The sequence below is a fragment of the Helicoverpa armigera genome, chromosome 17 (assembly GCF_030705265.1).
Source record: "Helicoverpa armigera isolate CAAS_96S chromosome 17, ASM3070526v1, whole genome shotgun sequence".
Taxonomy (NCBI): domain Eukaryota; kingdom Metazoa; phylum Arthropoda; class Insecta; order Lepidoptera; family Noctuidae; genus Helicoverpa; species Helicoverpa armigera.
Window position 1 is genome coordinate 10,788,731 of NC_087136.1, and position 14,503 is coordinate 10,803,233.

Sequence of the window (14,503 nt, forward strand, 5' to 3'; positions counted from 1 at the left end):
GAACCCTAGACATGTACGTACTGAATCCTTCAAAGGACTCCAAATACGTTCGTGAATTCCTAAAACGTTGGCACAACAGTGAACAGAAACTATTCGAAGGCGCTAGTGTATCTGGGCAATTTAATTTCCCCATTCCAAACTTAGTATCAATATGCGCGTTACTAGTGTGGCGCCCAGCCAATCCAGACGATACGATTACAAGGATAATGTTCCCAGGATCGACACCACAACACAAAATATTTGAAGGTTTAGAAAAGCTTAAACATTTAGAATTCCTACAGCATCCCACTTGTACGGGAAGACAGATGGCTCCTACGACGCCACCCGCTACTACAACAGCAACGACAGTCACAACTACAAAAACTAGCACTAAAACGACAGTAAAACCCAGCAAAGACAGAAGTATAATCTCTGATAAGACGAAAGAAGATAAAATTGTTGAACCTGAGCCGCCACCAAAGGACCTCAAAGAAGGAGAAACAAAAAATATTATAGATAATAAACTGCTCAGTGAGCTCGTAGACGAGGAAGATAAAATTGAATCCGTTCTACATGATGCAATAACTGCCAGAATAGAAACTAAACTAGATGATAAGATTGCTCAATATGAGAGCACTGTGATAGACGGTTTGCCTAAAAAAAGAGAAGTTAAAAAGAAAGCTGTGGATAAGAAAACTAAACGCGTTGATAAGACTGATGAAGTTAAAGATACCGTAGTTAAGGCTGATACAAAAAAAGTTGACGCTGAACCAAAAGCTAAATTAGAAAAGAAAACTAAAGTTGATACTCGAAAATCTGAAATGACATCGTCAATGTCAAGGACTAAACTCAGCCATCGTACAACACGTGCAGTTTCAGAAAGAAAAACAGTTGCAGGCTCTGACAAAAAAGCTGCGGCTGATGATAAGAAATCGCCTCCTACTACTCCTAAAAAGACACTGGAAGCTAGACCTACTCCATCCGTACCAGCGATTAAAGACAAAATTAAAGCCAAACCTAGAAGACTGAGCCCTGGTAGCACCCCAGCCAAAAGCACTAAAGAGGCGAAAAATCGTATGGTTGTTGAATCAAAATACAAGCAGTCATCACCTAAACGAGACGTTGCAGCAAAATCAACTGAAAAGAAAGAAACTAAAGCTAAACGAGAACCAATTTCACGCCGGCCGCGACCATTATCATCACCAGTGAAAGGATTAAAAGCCATGAAGAGTCCAACTAAATCTGTTAAGTCAGTTAAAGCTGATTCTTCCAAGTTAAAAGGCTTACAAAGGGTTAACTATGAAGATATTCTTAAAGATGCTAAGAAATCTGATGAAGATACTTCAAAATCTCTCGATGATATAAAGCAGCAAGAATTAGATGAGAGGGAAGAACAAGAAATTGTAAGAGAAATAGAAGCAGTATTTAACAGGGACAGCGAAGCTGAAGAAAAAATTGAATTTGTGGGACGATCGGATATCGAAAAAATTACTTGCTTATTAGACGATACCAAAACTGAAACGACTGCCGACGGTGAATTTGAAGAAGAATATTTAATAATTGAAAAGGAAGAAGTTGAGCAATACACTGAAGACTCAGTTTTAGACCGAGAAGATAGCCATGACCACGAGGAGGAATTACAAAAACATGCCAAAGATAAGGAAGAATCGGAGAAAAAGAAAGATGTAACAATTTTAGAAAAAGATAAACCTGACGAAACCCAAATAATGACAGAAGCGGTTATCGAAACGGAAGTAAAGCAAATTGAATCTAAAGAACATTCTGTGAGCGTAGAAGAAAAACAAGACATTAGCAGTGAAAAGAAAACTTCTGATAGTAAGAGTATTCCCAAGCCCAAAGATTCTCTTGAAATGCAGGTTCAAGAGTCTCAGCCGGATGAGAAAATATCTACTACTATCGAATCTGGAGCCACAACTGCACCTACTTTACCTGAAGATGAAAGAATAACTCTTGATGATATCAAAGAAGATCAACAAGTCGAAGAAAAACATATTCAAGAAGAAACAAAAGAAGTGGTTCCACCTCAAAGCTTGGTTGATACAACGAAACCACTTTCATTAGAAAAAAGTCCTAAATTGGAGTCTGTACCAGTGCCAATCCGAGAAATCGTCAAGACTCCTGATGAAGTAGCTGACCTACCCTTGCACGAAGAAGTAGACTACAGGACTTATGTAGAAAAGAAGACACCGGAAGAAGAACCCTTTAAACGTAAAGTGGAAGATATCAAAGTTCCAAAAGATCTTCCACTTTCTGACGTAGAAGGTACTTTCAAAGGAACCAAAGCCGTCCAGGAAGACGTGGTAGTAAAAACTGTTCAAAGTGCATCGCATGCTGAACTCGTTACTGTTACCCCTGGATCAGCACCAGAATCTCCAATGTACCATGAGCAAATGAAGGTATCTGCAGTTCCTGACAAAGATTTGCAGCCCGTTAAAGAATATGATGATGGTGAATATGACTATGGTCAGTACACTGAGAAATTAAGAGAAACTCATATTACAACTCTTGATTCACCTATCAAAGATGATATAATTGTTATTGAAGAGATCCCGTGTATGCCTGAGAAAATCCCGTCAATACCTGAAGATGTGGAGAAAGAAATTGAAGAAGCTCGAAAATTAGAAATGGCGGATAAACCTCCCTTAAGTCCTAAAGAAGTAGAAAAAATTGTTGCGGATGTTGCAGAAGTCCTTAAGTCAGATAAAAGCTTGGATGAAATCATGGCTGAAAAGTCTCCTTTGCTAAGTAAATCACCTGAAGCCTTTCCAAGTATGGATAAAACAGTTAGTGTCATTGAAGCGACCAAGATGCTTTTGAGCAGTGAACAAGAAATTAAACACGATTTACGAGATGAAGTCAAAGACACTAAGGCTCTTGACGCTAAACCAATTCATGAAATTACAGACACAATACAAAAAGAAGTATCGCCAGTGAGATCAATTACATCAGAGGACGTCAGTGAAACCTCAGACAAGACTGTGCTCAGTGAAGGTAAGCGAGTTAAACGAGAACTCTTGGAGGAAAAAATAAAAGATAAAGTTGACGATATCAAAGAAAGTTTAGATGAACCAAAAACAACAAGTGTCGACATTACTGACCATGCAATTGTTGATAAGAAAGACCAAATTGACTATCATATCTTGCAAAAACATCCCGTAGAAAAAGTAGATATCGAAGAAATAAAACCACAAAGAAGAGTCAGTACAACATTAGAGTCAGCCAAGACATTAGAAAAACTTGAAGAGAAAATTGCGGATCTGAAGAGGAAAGAAGAAGAGAAAATACAAGATAAAATTGAAATGACTGAAACGAAGGTTTCTGAAAAGAGCGACAGATTAGAAAAAGAACCTGTGATACCTGTTAAACAATTAAGTCCAGAAAAAGAACTCAAAGAAGAAACTTCAAAAGAAAAACCTGTTATAGAGGAAAAAGAATCAATTCCTGATAGAGAAATACCTAAGAAAACATTACTTCAAAAGGCTGAAACCAAGGTCGAAAAAGTGGCTGGAAAAGTTTCAGCCTTTAAAGATGAAGTATTTGGATTCTTTGGCAAAAAGACTGACAAAAAAGAACCTAGCCCAGACAAAGATACAGAAAGTAAGAAAAAAATAACTCCAGAGAAAGAAATAATCCCCGTGGAAATAAAAGAAACTGTCATGAAACCAGCAGTAGATGACGTAAAAAAAGAAAAACCAGAAGTATCTATATTTGAAGAAATGAAGGAGCAAGATAATGATATTATTGAAAAAGTTGATCAAGAACAACTTGCTAGTCCAAGTGTCCCAGAAGATAAGTTCCCTAGTTTAATTTATGACGAAGATCAAGAATTAGACATTGAGGAAAGGCTGATTGGTTTTGAACCTACGGGTAAACCAGAAGTTGTAACATCAACAGAATCAACCATAATTACCGAAAAAGGCGTTATGGTAACCCGGAAATCCACAATAACAACTATTGTACAAGAATACAGTAATGTGACTAAGACAATTTTAAGATACAAAACAACTGTTTTAACTATTGAAAATGATGAACTTCCTGATGGTACAAAATTGGAGCGAACTTACCGAAAAGTATCCCTTGCACATGAACGACCGAAGATCAGCCCAACAAAGTCTGATAAAGAAATGCCTAGCTCAATCAAGCATGAAAAAAAAGAAGTTAGTGATAAGCCAGTTACTCCAGTCAAATCTGATGAGGCACTATCAGCTGATGCTAAGCCTTTGAGTGAGACTACACTAGAAGAAAAACCAAGCTTAATTTATGATGAAGATCAAGAACTTGAAATTGAAGAGAGGCTTATGGGTTTCGAGCCTACAAAAGAACGTGAAGAAATAACCACAACTGAAGTTCAATCGGTCACTGAAAAGGGTATTCTTATCCAAAGAAAATTGATTGTAACGACAATCGTTCAAGAGTATACAAATGTTACAAAAACAATGTTCCGATATAAAACCACTATTTTAACTTTTGAAGAAGACGAGTTGCCTGATGGTAACAAAATAAGTAGAACTATCAGAAAAGTCTCGCTTGCGTATGAAAAACCAAAGTTAAAACACGAGGACGAAACAGGCGCAGGTGAAGATAGAAAATCTCTTAGCCCTGAAAAGGATATATCGAGTCCTATTAAAGACGACGAATTGTCACCGACTTCAATTAAGACTGCTGAACCCGAAGAGAAAGTATCTAGTCCACAAGTATCTGAAGAAGGAGAAATACCAGTACTTATCTCGGACCAAGCTCAAGAATTAGAAATTGAAGAAATGCTGAAAGAATATACGCCTTTGGGCAAAGAAGAAGAACACACTAAAAGCAAAACTGAAATGGTTACACATATGGGTGTCATCACGCACAGAACATCGATTATAACAACAACTATCCAAAGTTATAAGCATATCGTCACTAACTTTGTGAAATATAAGATATGCATTGTAGCAAATGAATGCGACGAACATCAAGACGGCTCGAGATACACTCGAGTAATGCGACAAATGAAACTTGTCGACAAGCGACCTGATCCTATACCTTTTGAATTTGAAGTCAGATTACCACTTCCTGAAGAAGAAGCTGTCAGGACGCAAAAACTAATCAAACTTGAGAAAATTTCTGATCATGAAAAACTAGATGACGAACCTGAAAAAGAAAAAGACGATTTTGATGGGGAGAAGCCAAAAACTGTGGTTGAGTCTGATAAGCCAATCCATGCCATCCAATCGCTTGAAATTAAAAAACCAGATGGGAAAACACCAATGTTAATTTGTGACGAAGCTCAAGAGTTAGAAATAAATGAAAGGTTAAAAGAATTCACTCCGTTAGGAAAAGCTGAAGAGCACACTACAAGCAAAGTTGAAACGGTTACTTTTAAAGGCTTTATTACGCAAAGAGAATCTCTAATAACGACAGTTATTCAAGAATACAAACATGTCACCAAAAAGGTGGTTAGGTACAGGATATGTATCATGACCATTGAAGAGGACAAACTTCCAGATGGCAGTATATACTCAAGAGTAATAAGACAAATGAAACTTGTCGACAAGAAACCGTATCCCATTCCTTTTGAATTTGAAGATAAATTACCTATACCCGAAGATGAAACTTCACCTAAAATGAAATCTGATCGCCCTCTTCAACTTGATGACAAATTATTGACACAAGTCAAGTATGATAAGGAAGCACCAATCCTTGTTGATGGTAGGGCTTTAATTGAGCCGGATGACGTTAAAAGTAAAGTTAAACTTGACGAGAAAACACCGAGCCCAATCTATCTTGATGACAAGGCTCCGAGCCCCATCAAGCGAGATGAGAAAGAATCTACTGATCTAATGGTTGATGAGAAGAAACCAAGCCCCGTCAAGACTGATGAGAAGGCGCCAAGCCCTGTCAAGCCTCACGAAAAAGAGCCAAGCCCATCCAAGCTCGATGACAAGGTACCTAGTCCTGTTGAGCTCGATGAGAAGGCACCAAGCCCCGTCAAGGAAGACGAAAGAAAATTGAGCGCTATTTCTCTGGATGAAAAAGCACCCAGTCCAGTTAAATCAGAAGATAAGGCACCAAGCCCCGTCAAGCCCGATGAGAAAGCGCCAAGCCCCGTCAAGACCGACGAGAAAGAGCCAAGCCCCATCAAGCCCGATGAGAAAGCGCCAAGCCCCGTCAAGCCAGATGAGAAGACACCAAGCCCCGTCAAGCATGACGAAAAGGAGCCAAGCTCAGTCAAGCTCGATGAGAAGGCACCTAGTCCTGTTGAGCTTGATGAGAAGACACCAAGCCCCGACGAGGAAGTAGAAAGAAAATTGAGCGCTATTTCTCTTGATGAAAAAGCACCCAGTCCAGTCAAATCAGAAGACAAGGCACCAAGCCCCGTAAAGCCCGACGAGAAAGTGCCAAGCCCCGTCAAGGAAGATGAAAGAAAACTGAGCGCTATCTCTATTGATGGGAAAGCCCCCAGTCCAGTCGAACAAAAAGAAACTGCAATTAGCTCCATCGAACTTGATAAGAAAGGATCAAGCACCATCAAGCCTGATGAGAAGGCGCCAAGCCCTGTCAAGCCCGATGAGAAGTCACTCAGCCCTCTTGAACATGATGACAAAGTTCCAAGCCCCGTCAAGCCTGACGAAAAAGAGCCAAGCCCATCCAAGCTCGATGAGAAGGCACCTAGTCCTGTTGAGCTCAGGGAGAAGGCGCCAAGCCCCGTCAAGGAAGACGAAAGAAAATTGAGCGCTATTTCTCTCGATGAGAAAGCACCCAGTCCAATCAAATCAGAAGATAAGGCACCAAGCCTTGTCAAGCCCGATGAGAAAGCGCCAAGCCCCGTCAAGCCCGACGAGAAAGCACCAAGCCCTGTCAAGCCCGACGAGAAAGCGCCAAGCCCTGTCAAGCCTGATGAAAAAGAGCCAAGCCCATCCAAGCTCGATGAGAAGGCACCTAGTCCTGTTGAGCTCGATGAGAAGGCACCAAGCCCCGTTAAGGAAGACGAAAGAAAATTGAGCGCTATTTCTCTGGATGAGAAAGCACCCAGTCCAGTCGAATCAGAGGACAAGACACCAAGCCTTGTCAAGCTCGATGAGAAAGCACCAAGCCCCGTCAAGCCAGATGAGAAGGCGCCAAGCCCTCTTGAACATGATGACAAAGTTCCAAGCCCCGTCAAGCCTGACGAAAAAGAGCCAAGCCCATCCAAGCTCGATGAGAAGGCACCAAGCCCCGTCAAGGAAGGCGAAAGAAAATTGAGCGCTATTTCTTTGGATGAGAAAGCACCCAGTCCAGTCGAATCAGAAGACAAGGCACCAAGCCCCGTCAAGCCTCACGAGAAAGAGCCAAGCCCCATCAAGCCCGATGAGAAGGCGCCAAGCCCTGTCAAGCCCGATGAGAAGGCACTTAGCCCTCTTGAACATGATGACAAAGTTCCAAGCCCCGTCAAGCCTGACGAAAAAGAGCCAAGCCCATCCAAGCTCGATGAGAAGGCAGCTAGTGCTGTTGAGGTCGATGAGAAGGCACCAAGCCCCGCCAAGGAAGACGAAAGAAAATTGAGCGCTATTTCTCTCGATGAGAAAGCACCCAGTCCAATCAAATCAGAAGACAAGGCACCAAGCCTTGTCAAGCCCGACGAGAAAGCACCAAGCCCACTCAAGCCTGACGAAAAAGAGCCAAGCCCATCCAAGCTCGATGAGAAGGCACCTAGTCCTGTTGAGCTTGACGAGAAGGCACCAAGCCCCGACGAGGAAGTAGAAAGAAAATTGAGCTATATTTCTCTTGATGAGAAACCAGTCAAATCAGAAGACAAGGCACCAAGCCTCGTCAAGCCCGACGAGAAAGCGCCAAGCCCCATCAAGCCAGATGAGAAGGCGCCAAGCCCTGTCAAGCCCGATGAGCAGGCACTTACCCCTCTAAAACATGATGAAAAAGTTCCAAGCCCCGTCAAGCCTGACGAAAAAGAGCCAAGCCCATCCAAGCTCGATGAGAAGGCACCTAGTCCTGTTGAGCTCGATGAGAAGGCACCAAGCCCCGTCAAGGAAGACGAAAGAAAATTGAGCGCTATTTCTCTGGATGAGAAAGCACCCAGTCCAGTCAAATCAGAAGACAAGGCACCAAGCCTTGTCAAGCCCAATGAGAAAGCACCAAGCCCCGTCAAGCCTGACGAGATAGAGCCAAGCCCCATCAAGCCCGATGAGAAAGCGCCAAGCCCCGTCAAGCCAGATGAGAAGGCACCTAGTCCTGTTGAGCTTGATGAGAAGGCATCAAGCCCCGACGAGGAAGTAGAAAGAAAATTGAGCGCTATTTCTCTTGATGAAAAAGCTCACAGTCCAGTAAAACCAGAAGATAAGGTACCAAGCCCCGTCAAGGGAGACGAAAGAAAATTGAGTACTATTTCTCTCGATGAGAAACCAGTCAAATCAGAAGACAAGGCACCAAGCCCCGTCAAGCCCGACGAGAAAGCGCCAAGCCCCGTACAGCCTGATGAGGAGGCGCCAAGCCCTGTCAAGCCCGATGAGAAGGCACTTAGCCCTCTTGAACATGATGAAAAAGTTCCAAGCCCCGTCAAGCCTGACGAAAAAGAGCCAAGCCCATCCAAGCTCGATGAGAAGGCACCGAGTCCTGTTGAGCTCGATGAGAAGGCACCAAGCCCCGTCAAGGAAGACGAAAGAAAACTGAGCGCTATCTCCCTTGATGGGAAAGCCCCCAGTCCAGTCGAACAAAAAGAAACTGCAGTTAGCTCCATCGAACTTGATGAAAAGGCGCCAAGCCCCATCAAGCCCGATGAGAAAGCGCCAAGCCCCATCAAGCCCGACGAGAAAGCGCCAAGCCCCGTCAAGCCAGACGAAAAAGAGCCAAGCCCATCCAAGCTCGATGAGAAGGCACCTAGTCCTGTTGAGCTCGATGAGAAGGCACCAAGCCCCGTCAAGGAAGACGAAAGAAAATTGAGCGCTATTTCTCTAGATGAGAAAGCACCCAGTCCAATCAAATCAGAAGACAAGGCACCAAGCCCCATCAAGCCTGACGAGAAAGCGCCAAGCCCCATCAAGCCCGACGAGAAAGCGCCAAGCCCCTTCAAGCCTGACGAAAAAGAGCCAAGCCCATCCAAGCTCGATGAGAAGGCACCAAGCCCCGTCAAGGAAGACGAAAGAAAATTGAGCGCTATTTCTCTCGATGAGAAAGCAGCCAGTCCAATCAAATCAGAAGACAAGGCACCAAGCCCCATCAAGCCTGACGAGAAAGTGCCAAGCCCCGTCAAGCCCGACGAGAAAGCACCAAGCCCACTCAAGCCTGACGAAAAAGAGCCAAGCCCATCCAAGCTCGAAGAGAAGGCACCTAGTCCTATTGAGCTCGATGAGAAGGCACCAATCCCCGTTAAGGAAGACGAAAGAAAATTGAGCGCTATTTCTCTGGATGAGAAAGCACCCAGTCCAGTCGAATCAGAAGACAAGGCACCAAGCCTTGTCAAGCCCGATGAGAAAGCACCAAGCCCCGTCAAGCCCGACGAGAAAGCGCCAAGCCCCGTCACGCCTCATGAGAAGGCACCTAGTCCTGTTGAGCTTGATGAGAAGGCATCAAGCCCCGACGAGGAAGCAGAAAGAAAATTGAGCGCTATTTCTCTTGATGATAAAGCCCACAGTCCAGTTAAACCAGAAGATAAGGTACCAAGTCCCGTCAAGCCTGACGAGAAAGTGCCAAGCCCCGTCAAGCCCGACGAGAAAGCGGCAAGCTCCGTCAAGCCAGACGAGAAAGCGCCAAGCCCTGTCAAGCCTGACGAAAAAGAGCCAAGCCCATCCAAGCTCGATGAGAAGGCAGCTAGTCCTGTTGAGCTCGATGAGAAGGTACCAAGCCCCGTCAAGGAAGACGAAAGAAAATTGAGCTATATTTCTCTTGATGAGAAACCAGTCAAATCAGAAGACAAGGCGCCAAGCCCCGTCAAGCCCGATGAGAAAGCGCCAAGCCCTGTCAAGCTCGATGAGAAGACACTTAGCCCTCTTGAACATGATGACAAAGTTCCAAGCCCCGTCAAGCCTGACGAGAAAGCGCCAAGCCCCGTCAAGCCTGACGAAAAAGAGCCAAGCCCATCCAAGCTCGATGAGAAGGCAGCTAGTCCTGTTGAAATCGATGAGAAGGCACCAAGCCCCGTCAAGGAAGACGAAAGAAAATTGAGCGCTATTTCTCTGGATGAGAAAGCACCTAGTCCTGTCAAATTAGGAGACAAGGCACCAAGCCCCGTCAAGCCCGATGAGAAAGCGCCAAGCCCCGTCAAGCCAGATGAGAAGGCACCTAGTCCTGTTGAGCTTGATGAGAAGGCATCAAGCCCCGACGAGGAAGCAGAAAGAAAATTGAGCGCTATTTCTCTTGATGATAAAGCCCACAGTCCAGTTAAACCAGAAGATAAGGTACCAAGTCCCGTCAAGCCTGACGAGAAAGTGCCAAGCCCCGTCAAGCCCGACGAGAAAGCGGCAAGCTCCGTCAAGCCAGACGAGAAAGCGCCAAGCCCTGTCAAGCCTGACGAAAAAGAGCCAAGCCCATCCAAGCTCGATGAGAAGGCAGCTAGTCCTGTTGAGCTCGATGAGAAGGTACCAAGCCCCGTCAAGGAAGACGAAAGAAAATTGAGCTATATTTCTCTTGATGAGAAACCAGTCAAATCAGAAGACAAGGCGCCAAGCCCCGTCAAGCCCGATGAGAAAGCGCCAAGCCCTGTCAAGCTCGATGAGAAGACACTTAGCCCTCTTGAACATGATGACAAAGTTCCAAGCCCCGTCAAGCCTGACGAGAAAGCGCCAAGCCCCGTCAAGCCCGACGAGAAAGCACCAAGCCCACTCAAGCCTGACGAAAAAGAGCCAAGCCCATCCAAGCTCGATGAGAAGGCACCTAGTCCTGTTGAGCTTGATGAGAAGGCACCAAGCCCCGACGACGAAGTAGAAAGAAAATTGAGCGCTTTTTCTCTCGATGAGAAAGCACACAGTCCAGTTAAACCAGAAGATAAGGTACCAAGTCCCGTCAAGGGAGACGAAAGAAAATTGAGTACTATTTCTCTTGATGAGAAACCAGTCAAATCAGAAGACAAGGCACCAAGCCCCCTCAAGCCCGACGAGAAAGCGGCAAGTCCCGTCAAGCCCGACGAGAAAGCGCCAAGCCCCGTCAAGCCCGACGAGAAAACGGCAAGCCCCATCAAGCCGGACGAGAAAGCGCCAAGCCCCGTCAAGCCTGACGAAAAAGAGCCAAGCCTCATTGAGCCCGATGAAAAAGAGCCAAGCCCATCCAAGCTCGATGAGAAGACACCAAGCCCCGTAAAACCTGATGAGAAAGCACCAAGCCCCGACAAGGAAGAAGAAAGAAAATTGAGCGGTATTTCTCTTGATGAAAAAGCACCCAGTCCTGTCAAATCAGAAGACAAGGCACCAAGCCCCGTCAAGCCCGATGAGAAAGCGCCAAGCCCCGGCAAGGAAGAAGACAAGGCACCCAGCCCCGTCAAGCCTGACGAGAAAGCGCCAAGCTCTATCAAGCCCGATGAGAAAGCGCCAAGCCCTACCAAGCCTGATGAGAAGGCACCAAGCCCAGCGAAAGAAGAAGAAAGAAAACTGAGCGCTATCTCTCTTGATGGGAAAGCCCCCAGTCCAGTCGAACAAAAAGAAACTGCAATTAGCTCCATCGAACTTGATGAAAAGGCGCCAAGCCCTGTCAAACCCGATGAGAAGGCGCCAAGCCCCGTCAAAGAAGAAGAAAGAAAACTGAGCGCTATTTCTCTGGATGAGAAAGCCGTCAGTCCAGTCAAATCAGAAGACAAGGCACCAAGCCCAATCAAGCCTGACGAGAAAGCGCCAAGCCTCATTGAGCCCGATGAAAAAGAGCCAAGCCCATCCAAGCTCGATGAGAAGACACCAAGCCCCGTAAAACCTGATGAGAAAGCACCAAGCCCCGACAAGGAAGAAGAAAGAAAATTGAGCGGTATTTCTCTTGATGAAAAAGCACCCAGTCCTGTCAAATCAGAAGACAAGGCACCAAGCCCCGTCAAGCCCGATGAGAAAGCGCCAAGCCCCGGCAAGGAAGAAGACAAGGCACCCAGCCCCGTCAAGCCTGACGAGAAAGCGCCAAGCTCTATCAAGCCCGATGAGAAAGCGCCAAGCCCTACCAAGCCTGATGAGAAGGCACCAAGCCCCGACAAGGAACAAGACAAGGCACCCAGCCCCGTCAAGCCTGACGAAAAAGAGCCAAGCCCATCCATGCTCGATGAGAAGGCACCTAGTCCTGTTGATCTCGGTGAGAAGGCACCAAGCCCCGTCAAGGAAGACGAAAGAAAATTGAGCTTTATTTCTCTTGATGAGAAACCAGTTAAATCAGAAGACAAGGCACCAAGCCTTGTCAAGCCCGATGAGAAAGCGCCAAGCCTCGTCAAGCCCGATGAGAAAGCGCCAAGCCCCGTCAAGCCCGATGAGAAAGCGCCAAGCCCCGTCAAGCCCGATGAGAAAGCGCCAAGCCCCGTCAAGCCCGATGAGAAAGCGCCAAGCCCCGTCAAGCCTGACGAGAAAGAGCCAAGCCCCGTCAAGCCAGATGAGAAGGCACCTGGTCCTGTTGAGCTTGATGAGAAGGCATCAAGCCCCGACGAGGAAGTAGAAAGAAAATTGAGCGCTATTTCTCTTGATGAGAAACCAGTCAAATCAGAAGACAAGGCACCAAGCCCCCTCAAGCCCGACGAGAAAGCGCCAAGCCCCGTACAGCCTGATGAGAAGGCGCCAAGCCCTGTCAAGCCCGATGAGAAGGCGCCAAGCCCTCTTGAACATGATGACAAAGTTCCAAGCCCCGTCAAGCCTGACGAAAAAGAGCCAAGCCCATCCAAGCTCGATGAGAAGGCACCGAGTCATGTTGAGCTCGATGAGAAGGCACCTAGTCCTGTTGAGCTCGATGAGAAGGCATCTAGCCCTGTTGAGCTCAGGGAGAAGGCGCCAAGCCCCGTCAAGCCTGACGAGAAAGAGCCAAGCCCCGTCAAGCCCGATGAGAAAGCGCCAAGCCCCATCAAGCCAGACGAGAAAGCGCCAAGCCCCGTCAAGGAAGACAAAAGAAAATTGAGCGCTATTTCTCTGGATGAGAAAGCACCCAGTCCAGTCAAATCAGAAGACATGGCACCAAGCCCCGAGAAAGCGGCAAGCCCCGTCAAGCTTGACGAGAAAGAGCCAAGCCCCATCAAGCCCGATGAGAAAGCGCCAAGCCCCATCAAGCCCGATGAGAAAGCGCCAAGCCCCATCAAGCCCGATGAGAAAGCGCCAAGCCCCGTCAAGCCTGCGGAGAAAGCGCCAAGCCCCATCAAGCCTGACGAGAAAGAGCCAAGCCCCGTCAAGCCAGATGAGAAGGCATCAAGCCCCGACGAGGAAGTAGAAAGAAAATTGAGCGCTATTTCTCTTGATGATAAAGCACACAGTCCAATTAAACCAGAAGATAAGGTACCAAGTCCCGTCAAGGGAGACGAAAAAGAGCCAAGCCCATCCAAGCTCGATGAGAAGGCACCTAGTCCTGTTGAGCTCGATGAGAAGGCATCTAGCCCTGTTGAGCTCAGGGAGAAGGCGCCAAGCCCCGTCAAGCCTGACGAGAAAGAGCCAAGCCCCATCAAGCCCGACGAGAAAGCGGCAAGCCCCGTCAAGCCTGACGAGAAAGAGCCAAGCCCCATCAAGCCCGATGAGAAGGCACCTAGTCCTGTTGAGCTTGATGAGAAGGCACCAAGCCCCGTCAAGGAAGATGAAAGAAAATTGAGCGCTATTTCTCTGGATGAGAAAGCACCCAGTCCTGTCAAATCAGAAGACAAGGCACCAAGCCTTGTCAAGCCCGATGAGAAAGCGCCAAGCCCCGTTAAGCCTGACGAGAAAGAGCCAAGCCCTGCCAAGCCTGATGAGAAGGCACCAAGCCCCGACAAGGAAGAAGAAAGAAAACTGAGCGCTATTTCTCTGAATGAGAAAGCCGTCAGTCCAGTCAAATCAGAAGACAAGGCACCAAGCCCAATCAAGCCTGACGAGAAAGCGCCAAGCCTCATTGAGCCCGATGAAAAAGAGCCAAGCCCATCCAAGCTCGATGAGAAGACACCAAGCCCCGTAAAACCTGATGAGAAAGCACCAAGCCCCGACAAGGAAGAAGAAAGAAAATTGAGCGGTATTTCTCTTGATGAAAAAGCACCCAGTCCTGTCAAATCAGAAGACAAGGCACCAAGCCCCGTCAAGCCCGATGAGAAAGCGCCAAGCCCCGGCAAGGAAGAAGACAAGGCACCCAGCCCCGTCAAGCCTGACGAGAAAGCGCCAAGCTCTATCAAGCCCGATGAGAAAGCGCCAAGCCCTACCAAGCCTGATGAGAAGGTACCAAGCCCCGACAAGGAAGAAGACAAGGCACCCAGCCCCGTCAAGCCTGACGAAAAAGAGCCAAGCCCATCCATGCTCGATGAGAAGGCACCTAGTCCTGTTGAGCTCGATGAGAACGCACCTAGTCCTGTTGAGCTCGGTGAGAAGGCACCAAGCCCCGTCAAGGAAGACGAAAGAAAACTGAGCGCTAT

The 14,503-nt window shown here is 46.7% G+C and overlaps 1 protein-coding gene across 2 annotated transcripts in view; it reads left to right on the forward strand.

Moving 5' to 3' along the window:
* The window catches only part of LOC110382348 (titin), a 170,686-nt gene that overhangs the window by 135,711 nt on the left and 20,472 nt on the right, over positions 1-14,503 (forward strand). For both annotated transcript variants that reach the window (XM_064038742.1, XM_064038743.1), the window contains exon 8: positions 1-14,503. This exon is cut by the window's right edge. In XM_064038742.1, the coding sequence (XP_063894812.1) occupies positions 1-14,503 (14,503 nt within the window).